The following is a 13,544-nucleotide window of genomic DNA, read 5'->3' as shown; positions in this document are numbered from 1 at the left end:
CAGACTGTGCTACACAAACAAGCAGGACGTGGTGAGTGGACGCAGGATAACTGGAGGGGGGATTAGAGGGGTGCTTGCAGCAGGACTCTCGGGAATGAGGCTTGACCAGAGACCTGAACGCTGAAGAACCAAACTGTATAAAGATCTGGGGGTGACACATTTTAAGACAGAAGGTTCCACAAGCACAAACATGAATGAGACATGAAACCAGTGTGGCTGGAGTTGACTAAACAAGGGAGGATGTGCTAAAAGCTGAGGCCAGAGAGATGGGCTTGGGCTGATTGACACAAAACCTAATGGGTTAATAAACGGACTACAGATTTTATTCTAACCGCAGTGGTGGGGATCTATTGGCAGAGGGTCCGGGGTGGAGACGGGGGGTGGGGGTGGGGTTGGAAGTGCATAGCTGAAGCAATGAAGTGATATAATCTGATTCACTTTAAAATTTTAGCCCGGCTGCAACGTGTAGGCAGAAAGAGTAAAAGTAGTGAGACCATTGAGGGAGCTATTACAGTGGTCCAGGTGAGCCAGCGGGGCAGAGCCTGAGGTCCTGTAACAGTAAGAACTGATTGCTTCAGGAAATGGATGGAATTAGAGCCTACAAGACACGCAGAATTGCAAATAGATTGGACCTGGCAGAAAGGGCAAGAGAGAAATCAGAAAGGTTAAGGTCTAAATAGTTGTGTTAGATCATTTACTGAGATGGAGAACATTGGAGAAGCAGCGTGTTGGGTTTGTTCATTTTGGGTGTGTGGATTGTATTCAAATTGGAGATGTCCAATAGGCAATGGATGATGGATGTTTGATGGAACTCAGGAGAGAAGTCAGGACTGTTAATAAGCATCAGGGGAGAGAACGTGTGAGGTGACCAAGATCCTCTAAGTTAAGAGGTGGATAGAAAAGAGAAGTGCTCCAAAGAGAGAGACCTGGAACCCTCAGCACTGATCAGTTCTGAAAGTGCTTTCAGTCCCGTGATGACAACAACTAATGATTAAAGTCTCTTAGAAAAATAAATAAATAAATACTGTTAGAAGTAATCCTTGAATTTCCCGAGTTTTTGAAAGATAAACTTGTAAAACCACAGCTCCAGAACATAGTCTGAATCATGAGCACAGTTGTATCAGTAAAATTAGTTGCTGTAAATAGGCAAGATAGTGAGAATTTCCTCAGTTATTTTAATTCCAGGTAGCTTTTAGTTTATTAAATGATATTCTGAGTTACCAGAACCCATGAGAAAGCAAAATGACTCATCCTTGTTTTGCAATGCTTTACCACCATATGGTGTTTAACATTAAGAGGGTCTATTTCTTACATCAGTCAGTTTGAGATCAACAGTTTTTGCTATTCACTTCTCTATGTGTTTGATCCAGCATAAAGCAACTTATCCATTAAAGTAATCCGCTTTCCATTAGCAGCACACACCCATACGAGCTCCTCAGTCGCACTCCCATCCTTACTCAGTATTATCTAGGTACAGAGTTATTGACCTTTTGGTGATAGCTTACTTTTTGCAGAGTACCAGAGTGGTGCTTACGGATAGTGCTTTAGGTTACCCCTTATCTGCAAATAAACCCTAACGTGAAGTTACTGTGTGTGTCTTTGTAAAAATGAATTGCCTTGTTAAACATGATGACTCAGAAGAAGCGTCTCCTGTTATTTGGTAATATCAATTTTTCTTCTGTTTCTTTTCTGAACATCACCTTGGTCAAGAGTTGACCTGAGTTCTACCTTTAAGTCATATCTTTAATTTCTTTTTAATTATATTCGAGCAGAAATTATGAAAAAAATGATGATAGTAACTTTTCTTAGAATCATGGACTTCGAGGGCAAGCAAAGGCTCTAATAGCCTAGAGATGCTCTAATAGCACCCTCTCATTTTGCAGGTGAGGGATTCAGAGCCAAGTTTAATTTCGCAGAGCTGATCAGTGGCCTGGCTGTATAGAAACATGCATATGTAGCTGCTGGCGCTTCAAACTCGGCTCACACTATGGCTGCACACACACAAAATACGATCTCTGCTCTTGAGAAGGGATATACATACATGAACACAGTTAATCCAACGTGACGAATGCTCTAGGTAGAAAGGACTGTGGGGACAGAAAGGGAAGTGTAGTCATCTCTGCTCCTGGACTTTAGCACATACATCCCAGAGGAGCTTCTCTTTCCAGCTTAAAAAGAATTGCTCATGTCTAAAGAAGATGAGCTGAGTTTGTGTCTTGTGTGCTATAGGGAAACCTTGAGTTGGTCACGCTTTTCCTTTTCAAAGTATAAATGCACTGAACTGACCAAGAACTTTTCTGTTCATTTCCCATCTATAGAAGCAACAGTTCTAAGCTATGATGGAAGTATGTTTATGAAAATCCAGCTCCCGGTGGTGATGCATACGGAGGCTGAGGATGTGTCCTTACGGTTTCGATCCCAGCGCGCATATGGCATCCTCATGGCAACCACCTCGAGAGACTCAGCTGACACCCTCCGCCTGGAGCTGGACGCGGGGCGTGTGAAACTGACGGTCAACCTAGGTAACAACTCGCCTTCCCCCACTGGACTAACACTTTTCACCTTTTGTTCCGTTTTGCCTGCAAACATTTATCAAGTAGCCTGTTTGCCATGGAAAGTTGAAATACTTAATGGTCTCATCTCCATTATTTAAATTAATTTAGGTTTTCGGGGCATCTTTTTATGGTTTCTGTTTCATTTAACATAATTTACTGTTGTGTGATTCCTACCACTGAGGGTTCTTAAAAGGGAAGCCATGTGTATTAATGAGATTAATTGAAAATATAAATTACTAGACTCGACAATGCCTCGAATTAAATGTCTTATTTTTGTATTTAACATTCTGATTGGTTATAGAAGATATCCTTTCAGATAAACAAAAATCCACTGACGTTTACTTAGACAACATATGCTACAAAATGTCAGATTTCTACTTTGTGATCTCAGTCAACAGCCACTCTTATTATACTCCTTGGGCTTCTCCTTTGAATGGTCACCTTTGTGGTATCCCATCTTTTCTGTTTGGAACTACAGTGTGATGATACTTTGCTATCAAACAGCAATCCACAACCCTTCAATGCCCAAAGTCTGCGGCCCTTAGCAAACAGCCATGAGAACACTCAAAACACAGGCTCTTCTGCAGAAAAGTAATGCTTTCCTGCTTAATTGTAGCATTCACAAAGAGTCACTACAGTAAAACCTCACCAAGCTGGGTGAAATCTGGCGGAAGACCAGGGTGAATTAAGAAAAAGTCTGAACTGTAGACTTAAAAAAAATTACAAGCAGTCTTGTTTTCAATTACATTCAAAAACACAAATTAGCAGTTCAAAAATCTCGTTAAAGAAAGGTTTTACTAGGCTGATGCTAATGGATGGATAAGAATTATCCATAATTAGCACATTGTTTCTCAAAAGTTGTGCCGTCAATGTACAGGAAAGTACTTGAAATCAGTTTCCTTCCTGAATGTGGTCTTTTGCAATTTGTTTAATTTTTCTCCAGTGATCTCTGCTCCTATCAAATGAAGAATTACAAATATTCTGCCCAATAAGTTTCAACATTATCATTAACTCCAAGTAAGAGGAGTACAAATTAATGAGGTTTTACTGTATTTCCTGTAGGTTTACACATGCAATAGTGAATAAACAGAGAGAAAAATAAAATTCGAGGCTACATGGGTTTACAAAAAGAGTAGTAAAAATGTGATAAGGTAAGGCATTTGTGAAAACCCCACATACATTTTCAAATTGTGCTGGGCAGAATAATAGCTCATAAAACAGAAAACGATTTCATTGGTAGCTTACTGCATACAGTTACTTTCAATTAATATTAGTTGAATTAAGTTCAATAATAAGCATTTTTTTTTAAAGATTACTGAAGAACACACAGCACTTTCATTTACTGTTCTGTTAGAGTTCCCTCTAGTGACAATGATAGGTTACTACAGGCCAATCAAAATAAATTGCCTAATTGCAGTAAAGGGGCTGTTAGCTGAGGTGGACACACCGGTGGGAATTTTCCAACAGCAAAGCATTCTGTGGAAAGAGTTGTGTAGGCACTGTTCCTTGGCTGTTTGCAACCACTTTTCTGATGCGGTTGACGACACATGACAAACTCAGCTATATGGAAACAGAATCTAGGTTTATATTTTTCATGTTCCCCAAAGGCATTAAATACTACAACCAAACCCAACAAATATTTATCTATACATAAAATAAAAATAAAACATTCCACATAGTCCTTTAAAGAGAACCCTTAAAATCACAGCCTGTGTTCTCCAGTTTAGACATTCTGCTCTTAGAGAATCATTTGCTTTTATATAAGAAGAAAGTGTAAGAAAAGGAAAATCAATAGCTGTATTAACCATGACACTTATTACATAGAAATAACATTGTTAGCTTCCAACAGAGGGATCGGCTTGTGTGCTCTGAACAATGACACTGCTCCTTAGCCGCTAGTTTGTAAAGGAAACAAAGTTGTTTCTTTCCTCCTTCAATAATACAAGGTATGGAACCCAGCCTGGTTGTTACGTTCTTGCCCAAGCAAATAATAGTAAAAAGAATAGATACATTAGGGTGAAATGAGAATAATTTCAACTAGCTCTCCATTTGACCACCACAATTCTAAAGGATTCCGTTGGCCTTTGTGGGATAATAGATTTTGGAGGTCCAAGATGTCTGAGCCTAGCTAAGCTTGCACTGTACCCCATTGTGACGGAGCACTTTTTAATTATATTGAAAATAATAATATGTTCTTTCACAGATGGGGAGAAAGTTGCAGCCAGTCTAAGCCAAACATCTTTGACAGTTAACAAGTCTTTCTTTCACTTAGATTTGTCACCATGTAGCTTTGTTTGAATTGGCCATTTTTTTTAAAACCTTCTATTGTTGTTTCCAATGGTGAAGTTTTATAACAATGAATCTGGGTTCTAGAAGTATGTAAAGAATAAATGATATGGAGTGGCCATATTTGCATGTGTCTGTCCCCGGAAGGGTGGACTGTGATTTTATTGGATGTCTGCAGCTATTACCTTGAAGGATAAATTTTCATTTTTCATCTATTCTCCCCCATCTAGATTGTATCAGGATTAACTGTAATTCCAGTAAGTGCCTATTCAAAATTTTTAAAATGTTATTCCTCCATTATGATGTAGCTAGTCAAGAAAAAAATAAAAAAAGAAAGAGAAAGGTGTTTATAAAACCCATGAATTCACTTTTGAAGTATACCAGTCCATCATCTGGGTTGTAAAAATTCATTTTGAGATCTGTCCAGCTGAAGACCTTCCTGCTGCAGTTTCTACCTCTAAGTGGGAAAAGAGGTGACAAATATCCTGTAACAGAAGGTGCAGACGCCTCTGTAGACCCTTGGATATAGCAACTAGCATTTGTATTTTGGCTGATCTTGGACTCCAGAAGTTCTCTTCACAACCAAATTAGGAAAAAATACTGTGGGTCTTATTCCCTTCACTTTCTGGTTTTATCTCTTAACTCAAACATAGGGGAAAAAATCCCTTTTATTTGAAAGTTACTATAAAACCTTTCTAAATTCAACCAAAATTTTACATTGGAAAATGTGTGTTTTTCCAAGTTTTATATATATGTACAGAAAATTACTTATCTAAAGAAATTTTTCTTGTTCATTAAGAGCATTTACATAATGAATTTTTACATCCTAATCGTCTATCTGCCAAAATAACCAAAACCCTCCAAATCTGTGATATGCATGCCAAATGATGAGTTAGAAAAGATGCATGGACTGAGTGTTTTTGATTGTGGACTAGAGAATCTGAAAGGATATAAGGACTGTGATTTTATTTTGAGTCGTAGCATTATCTTAAGAGTAAATTTATTTTATTTCTTTACATAAATATTTAGGTTGTTCTTTTCCAGGTTTTGCTGACCACATTAAGGAATCTCCTCCAGTATAACAGTTATTAGCTATTTAACTAAAATGGTTCTAACAAGCTTCTAATCTTTCACTGTCATAGTCAGTAAAATAGTTTTAATGTCTTCGGAAAATGCTGAATGTGAGTTGATGGAGTCTACTCCCAAAACCTCTCTGTTTCCAAATGGCAATAAGTCATTCTCTGAGGAACAAAATGGTGGTCTTAAACTTGCAAAAACAAGAAGCCTTATCTACTTAAATACATGCTATTTTAAGCACTGTGCTTCTTATAACTCAGATTTGTCTTAAAATACTTTAAATACTCACTCCAAAGCAGCATAAAAGCCAGTCCTTCCAATCATAGCAATAAAAAGGTAACTGAATTATGATTTATGAAAAATTAAGTTGTTAAAACTCTCATACAAGGCATTAAAAATCATCTCAAACAGAATATCGATCCTGAACTAACCTCTCAGAGCTCTCACAGAAGTAGAAATTTTCAGGTATACATCATCTCCTCTCAAACCCCGTCTCTACCACACTCTGAAAAGGAGCACAGGTTTACAAGTCTGATACCATGGTCCAGTTTGCTTTGAGCTCTGGAGCATCAATGCAGGCAAAGTTGTGACTCACAAAATCCTTTCCCAAAGCCAGGCTTGTGACTCAGTGTAGCTGTGGGTGTTCTTGGTTCTTCCCGGATCTTAGAAAATCCATGTGAGGAAACTCTTTCTTTCCAGACTTCTGCTTCATTTTATTCCTATAAAGCATACAATAAAGCACGGGTTTTTAAATTTACAAAAGGTAGCTACATAAACCCTAGTATTTCATGGAAATTAATGTCATCAGGTGTGCTTCTTTGTTCTCTAGCTGTATATATATATATATATATATATATATATATATATATATATATATATATATATATATCAGTGATATTTTAAAACTCACGTTTAAAGTCTCACTACCCTTGTTAGATACTTCTCTTCATTTAGCTTATTATTCTAAGACTCTGATATTAAGCATAGTCTGTTCTCTGGATATTCCGCATAGCAGTACCTTTGAGGACAAAGATTTATGCTGGTTAGTGGAATTTTTCCCTTTTTAAGGTGTTAATGTATGACACTTTAATTACTTGAATTAAACCAATGATTGTGAGCTTTCAGTGCACACCTCAGACAGGACTGCAAATGCCTTAACTTGACAGCAGTCACTGGACAGAACATTCACTGATCAGGTAATATTTTCATTTCCTTTGCCTTTGTTTTATTTGGGGACTAGTGGGCTGATGCAGCGAGAGCTCCAAGTTCCATCAAGAATTCATGTTATTGCTCAACTTTGAGGACAGGGAGGAATCTACAAATCAAACAGTGCAAATCTAACTTACAGTGATTAAATAAGCAGAGATTTCCACCTGGAGTGCATTTTGTACCCAATAAAAATATAAATAAAATACTTGTACCTCAGTGTACCTTGTAGTTTAATGAAAGACTGATTTTATTACATTTATCCCCTGTAAGCTGAAAGTTTGTCTGAAACCAAAATGTAAGTTTACTAAATCAAAACCTTGCACCACCGCCATCTAGAAATTATACCATGTCTAAGACATCAGTTGTGTTGTGAGTGTAGCATGAAGTACCTCAATTGGTGTCTTTTAAGAAAATTTCCACAGGAAATAGTACAAACTATAATGTAAAAGATTATCTTACATTTAGAATTAATATTTAAACTCAAAACTGTTAATTTTGAGTGGAAACCTTCCAAAATTTCTCTACACTTACTCAGAATTGCTCTGCTGTTTCCGACAGTCGCTCCATCCTCACCACCCCTCCTCCCTTCCACTCAGTTTACAGCAGGTGTTATTTGATATGGAAAAGGAAATAAATAGCATCTGACTCTGCTACTGAAGAATAGGTAGCAGGTGAGGAGGGAAGAGGGTCTAGCTGCACTGCACAGATTCAGACCTGCGGGGCTCTGCGATGGCAGGTGCATTTCTTTTTCAGCCCTTCCTGTGTCAGTAGTTTAGATGCAGCAACAGAATCTTCCACAGACAGGCCAGGACAGAGCCTTTTGTTAAGGTTCTTTTGAGAAAGGGCAGATTTGAATTCCAGGGACCATCTCTGTCAGATTCTTTGTTGCTACCATTCCCCTCCCCCTCCCCCCGCTCCCATAGGAAAAGCTGTCCAGAATCTTTAAATGGAAGGAGAGAGCCTGTTTTCATTTAAAAAATCCAAAGCTTATTTTCATGTGTGGAGAAGGTATGTTTTAAAAAGAACTGTCTCTGTGAATAGTGGTCATATCACTGTCAAAATGTATGCTTTGATCTCTCTGATTATAAATGGAATGTCTCTGCACACAATCCCAGACTGATCTTAGTTCTTTGATGTCCGTTAGCTCATTTCATTGGTAAAATATGTTTGTTATCTGCAGCTTGGAATTAGATTAGGTCAGTATTTGCAGATTCATAGAGGGGAAGGCGAGCACAGAGCTTTGTTATCTACAGCTCTCTAGTCTCCTCTGCCCAGGACAGGAATCAAGAGACAGATTAGTCTTGCCTTCCTCAGTCAACTCCGATATGGAGAAGTACATTCTACCATCAAAAAATAGTTGTATATGGAAGTTGCTAAGAGAACCACCATCTTCTAATGCAGATAAGTCTTCCCTGGACAGTGAAGGGTATTCTTCAATAAAGGTAGATGGGAAAGGACTGAAAAGTCACATTCTTTTAACATAAAGAAGAACAGTTATTTGAATTAATCAAAAAAGAGACAAGTTATAGATGTTTTTACAAAAAATAATTATTATAGACATATGTACTAATACCAACTAATGATAACAAGTTCTTACCAAGAGAGGCCAAGTCAGACTGAAGGGTACTTTGTGACTAACAGGTGAATTATTTGCATGAAAAAGTGAGTGTCTGACCGTCTCTTGCCTAGCCCATGGTATTATAACTGACTTAATTCTTTTAAAAACTATAAAGAATGCAAAAGAAATTTTCTATTCCCTGTGAAATTTTCTCAAATGCATTATTAGTATGGTCTGTAGTAAGTATTATTAGTAAGGCCATTGGTCTTATTCTGCATTCTCTGTCTGCCAAAGTACGTAGCCTCAGATAGTGTGACCAAGACAGTGTCCATTTCAAATCTGCTGCCTACTAATTCCCAACAGTACGTCCAAAATCATGAGGCTATGTGTTTCTCTGTAATTTTTTCTGATCTTTTGGCCTCTGTAGTGGTGTATTGCATGCTTCAATAGTCCCAATTTTTTCTCTCTTCTTCTAGTAACCTTACAAATTATTAGTGCTATAATCTTTGAAGTTTAAAATACATTGAAAATTTAAAAACTAAACTTGCTCCTATTAACTATAGGCGAGTCCTAATTGTCATATAAGTAAATACTTTAAATATGTAGTAGATGCAGGAAAGCTTTTGTACTTTTGTTTTATTAGGTTTTTTTTTTTTTTTTTTTTTGGTCTTTTCAAATCAATGACATAATTATGGAACATCCTTCCTGCCCAAAAGAAGGCTTGGGGTCAGCTTTGCATCCATATAGAAAGTAGATTTTAGTAAACTCATGATCTCTGATTTTTTTTTTTTTTGCTTGTTTGTTATTTTTTTCTTTAATCCTTATATATGTCTCTTTTCTTGCCCACCTGCTCTTTCTTCCTACCAAGATTTATTCTTACTTATGCATTTCCAGTGTTGTTTTCTCCTATTCTCTTTCTTCCTGTTTTCTTACCAGAATAAAAATTCTCTGCTCTTGAAAAAATATTCTAGTAGGCAGACCTTCCAACTATCTTTGGCTTCTTACAGAAAATGCTTTATCAAAGATGCAAAGACAACAAAATTGCAGGTGACCTTAATGTGGACAGTGTCAAGGGTTGAAGTTCAACTCTTTCTATTTGCAGTTCACTGTCTAAGGACTGGAGTGAAAGAGAATCTAAGGCCAAGTACGTAACCTAACTTTTGACTTGGATAGAGTGAAGAAATGCGCTGAGTAATATGTTGTTGGAATACATAGTATGATGGATGTCTGGAGTAGATAATAAGATCTTTGTATTATCATTTTACTACCAGAATGAAAAGATCAACTGGCTGTTAGTTATCACCAATTTTTTTATGTAGATAAAAATGGAAAGCAATAAAAGAATGCAAAATGTCAACCAGAGGCACTTAAGCCATATTAGATTGCTTTGATCAGGGTGCCACTTGGCAGGCTACTTAAAAAGATACGGGGAAATTTCTGGAGGCTGGCTCTTGTTAACATGAAACAAATATTCAGTGCACAGCAGCTGCCTGGTGCCTAAAGAACAGAGAACTGCAATCAGGAGTCTTTTGCTGCTGCCTCCGCACAATGGTGCCTTGATTTGTAGAGTTCTGTCGATCCCTGCCCCTCAGTGGCTGGTGCTGTCCATCCGCCTAGGGTAGGACCTGCTGAGGGAGTAAAGGAAGATGAACATATAAATGCAGAAAATAGGAATTTTGTTTCTTGTTGTCATTTTTTTAAGCTGGAAGGAAAAAGGAAGGGAAAGAAAAGACAGCTTATAAATGATTATTTTTAGCAATAATCTAATAGTAATTACATATAAAATATAGAGACCAGGGATTTCTGTTGAAAAAACAAATAGCTAAAATGGGCAGAGGGAATTGGCACATGACAATGAGTCTTTAGAGAAATATCAAAATTGCAATAAAATTTAAGGGAAACCCATTTGGATTATCCACATCTTAAATGTATGAGAATTATAGAGAAGTGTACACGTTTAACAACTACATAGATGGTGCAAAATCACGTGAGGGCTTGCCAAGTAGAAGGCTTGGGTCTATTTTAGTGTATGATGAATCGGTTTATTGCTTATATGCAAATATGAAATGCTGCAGTGTTTTAGAAGAGCACTCTTTTGTGCAGGTTAAGAAAGAATTCATCTGGAAATCAGGCTCGATTATTAATTTATTCAGTGAAGCATTTCCCTATTACTATTGCAAAAGGGTGTACTCAAGGGGCTAAGGGATAGCTCAGTGGTAGAGTTCATACTTAGCAAGCATGAGGTCCTGGGTTCAATTCCCAGTACCTCCATTGAAAGGAAGGAAGGAAGGAAGGAATGAAGGAAGGAAGGAAGGAAGGAAGGAATGAAGGAAGGAAGGAAGGAAGGAAGGAAGGGAGAAAGAAAAAGGGTGTGCTCAAAGTAATGCAAAATTCCAGACCTGCGTGGACCTTTTGAAAGTTAGTATTGTAACAATGGCCAAGGTAGAAATTGTCAAAAGAACCTATAAAATTTCAGAAGAAACATTCTGAACTTGATATCCCCTTGGCTTCTGTGAAAAGAAAATTTTCTTTGACACCACAAAATGTCACAACCACGACCTGTTGGTTGGAGGTTTTTGTTGTGTTATTTGAGAGAGCTGGTTTCTAAACGTTCACCATTTCCTTCACAGTTTAGAGTTTTTGTGTGTGTCTGTGTGTTTTGTTTTTGTTTTTTGTGGGTTTTTTTTTTTTTTTGGTAGGGAGGTAGCATTTATAATGTTAATACTGATCCAGAAAATTGAAGGTAAAAATTTGAATTAGACATTAGACATTCCTGGCCATTGTTAAAGTTTTGTTTTGTTTTGTTTTTTATTTATTTTTTGTATTTAATCTTACTGTAAGATATCTGATTAGAATTTCATTTGTTTTAAAGAAAACAGTAATCTTTTTTTCTTTTGTATTTGGAGCATTTTGTCTTTTTACTTATATACTTACAATGATTTAGGTTCATAGAGAGTTAATCCTAAAGGATTGGAAAGACTAAAAGGTATTCAAGAACTTCTATTTAAAAGAGCCTTTAATCCTTAGGACATACTTGATGTTCAATGATGATCTAAAGCACTATGCTGAATAACTCATTTTACTAGTGTAGACTTCAACTTCTAATAGAAGTAAATATATACTACTAGAAAATCCAAAGATTCTGAAATGTTTTCCACTTCACTAGGACAAAGGAGATGTTTTTTGTATGTAAAAATAAAAACCAAATATTATAGAATTAATATTGAGCGACACTCGGTTCCTAATTAGAAACAATATTCATTATTTAAAGGCTACAAGAACGGAAAAGATTCTGGCCTGCCATTTCAGTCCTCAGAGAAAAATTATATTACTATCTTAATGCCCTTATAACAGAAAACACTTTGCATATTACATATTTAATATATAACACATTGTGTAGTATGTGTTTCTTTAAAAATATAGGATCATTGTGTGCAAATATTTTGCATCAGATTGTTTACTTTAGCAACATACTCTAAAGATTACGTCCAGTACATGGCTAAGACACATAGTATTTTAAAACCTAATTTATTGCTTATTTCAGTATTATACGGAAGTGATATCAAGCAGGCCCAGGGCACTAAGCCAGTTGAACAAAGGTAAAATAGGGAGGAAACATGGATGTATAAGAATAAGTCTTGTCATGATTCACCAGTGACCTCAGAACAGTCAAATGAAAACTGATGAGGGGCATCTGTGAGCAAGATCTTGAGAATCAAACCAGATTGGAATAACTATAAATGAAAAGACACTTCAAATGTATGCGTATAAGTGATCATGCTTGACACTAACTCATGAAGTAAAAGCCTAACTAACATAGCCTCACCATAGGATGACTGACCAGAAGCAAGTACATGGATATAACAGTACTTGTAGCATTTGGTTGATCAGCTCCAAGGAACCTCCAAACACTATCTCCTGTGATTAACCAAATTAATCTGGTGTAAGACTTAATTGCTAGTAGCCAATGGTGTCCCTGGGCAAGTACCTTCTCAGAATACTTCCTGGACAGTAAGGCAAGACATTCATTTCAGAAAACTTTGATGCCAACACAACTTCAAAGAAAGGAGCAATTCCAATATTTTCCCAATTACTGAAATAAATGGTCAAATAGAATCATAGCACTCAAATTAGTGAATAAAAGTTAAACTAATAAATAAGCTAAATATGACAAAAGAAAAAAATTATTAGCACTATGTGTTATTGCAATAATAAAATTCAAAAGAAAGAATTTTGTCAGTGCTTGCAAAAAATTATATTATCATTATAATTTTTACATACTGGATAAATAAATTATCACGTGTTATTTGTCCATAGCCTTTTTTGGGGGGCAATCACTGAGGAAGGAAAGAAAACAGATCAAAACAAATGAGATGCTACAGTTCAACAATTCTAAAGGCAATATTTCCCTTATCACAGTCCTTAGAATGTGTTTTCTTAAAATAAAAAAGAGGTCCATAATGTTTACAGCAAATACTGAAAACTAGATTTTCAAGCACTGTAATGACTTCCTAGTGAAATGAAAAAAAAAGGGTCAAATAAACTTAACAAAGTCAGAAATTTAGGCTTTTTTTCCCTCTTTTTTCTAATATGCTTCTTATTTGGGGAGAAAATTTTTACAAGAATATCCCCAAACTACTGAGGGACAGCAAAATTTGTTAATTTAGTCTCTCATTTAATGATACTCAAATACATTTGTAGTAACAATGTATGGAAAATAAAACACAGGGAAAGCCATTATTCTTTGAATTATACAAAACTGTACATTCTTCTTTGTCTTCTCATAAAAATAAATTCCATAGCTATTATAATAATGTGTTCAGATGAGCAATTACATATTTAATTTAAAAATCTTTGCA

At 36.4% G+C, this 13,544-nt stretch overlaps 1 protein-coding gene across 29 annotated transcripts in view; it reads left to right on the top strand.

The window, feature by feature from the left end:
- NRXN1 (neurexin 1) overlaps positions 1-13,544 on the top strand; it is a 1,021,444-nt gene that overhangs the window by 458,564 nt on the left and 549,336 nt on the right. For 20 of the 29 annotated variants that reach the window (XM_032497501.1, XM_032497499.1, XM_032497517.1 and 17 more), the window contains 2 exons: positions 2,319-2,522; positions 5,072-5,098. In XM_032497501.1, coding sequence (XP_032353392.1) covers positions 2,319-2,522; positions 5,072-5,098 — 231 coding nt within the window. The remainder of the gene's footprint in view (positions 1-2,318; positions 2,523-5,071; positions 5,099-13,544) is intronic. The other 9 variants (XM_032497527.1, XM_032497524.1, XM_032497518.1 and 6 more) reach the window with 1 other exon arrangement.

Source organism: Camelus ferus, chromosome 15 (assembly GCF_009834535.1).
Source record: "Camelus ferus isolate YT-003-E chromosome 15, BCGSAC_Cfer_1.0, whole genome shotgun sequence".
NCBI classification, from domain to species: Eukaryota; Metazoa; Chordata; class Mammalia; order Artiodactyla; family Camelidae; genus Camelus; species Camelus ferus.
This window is presented reverse-complemented; position numbering and strand designations above follow the sequence as displayed.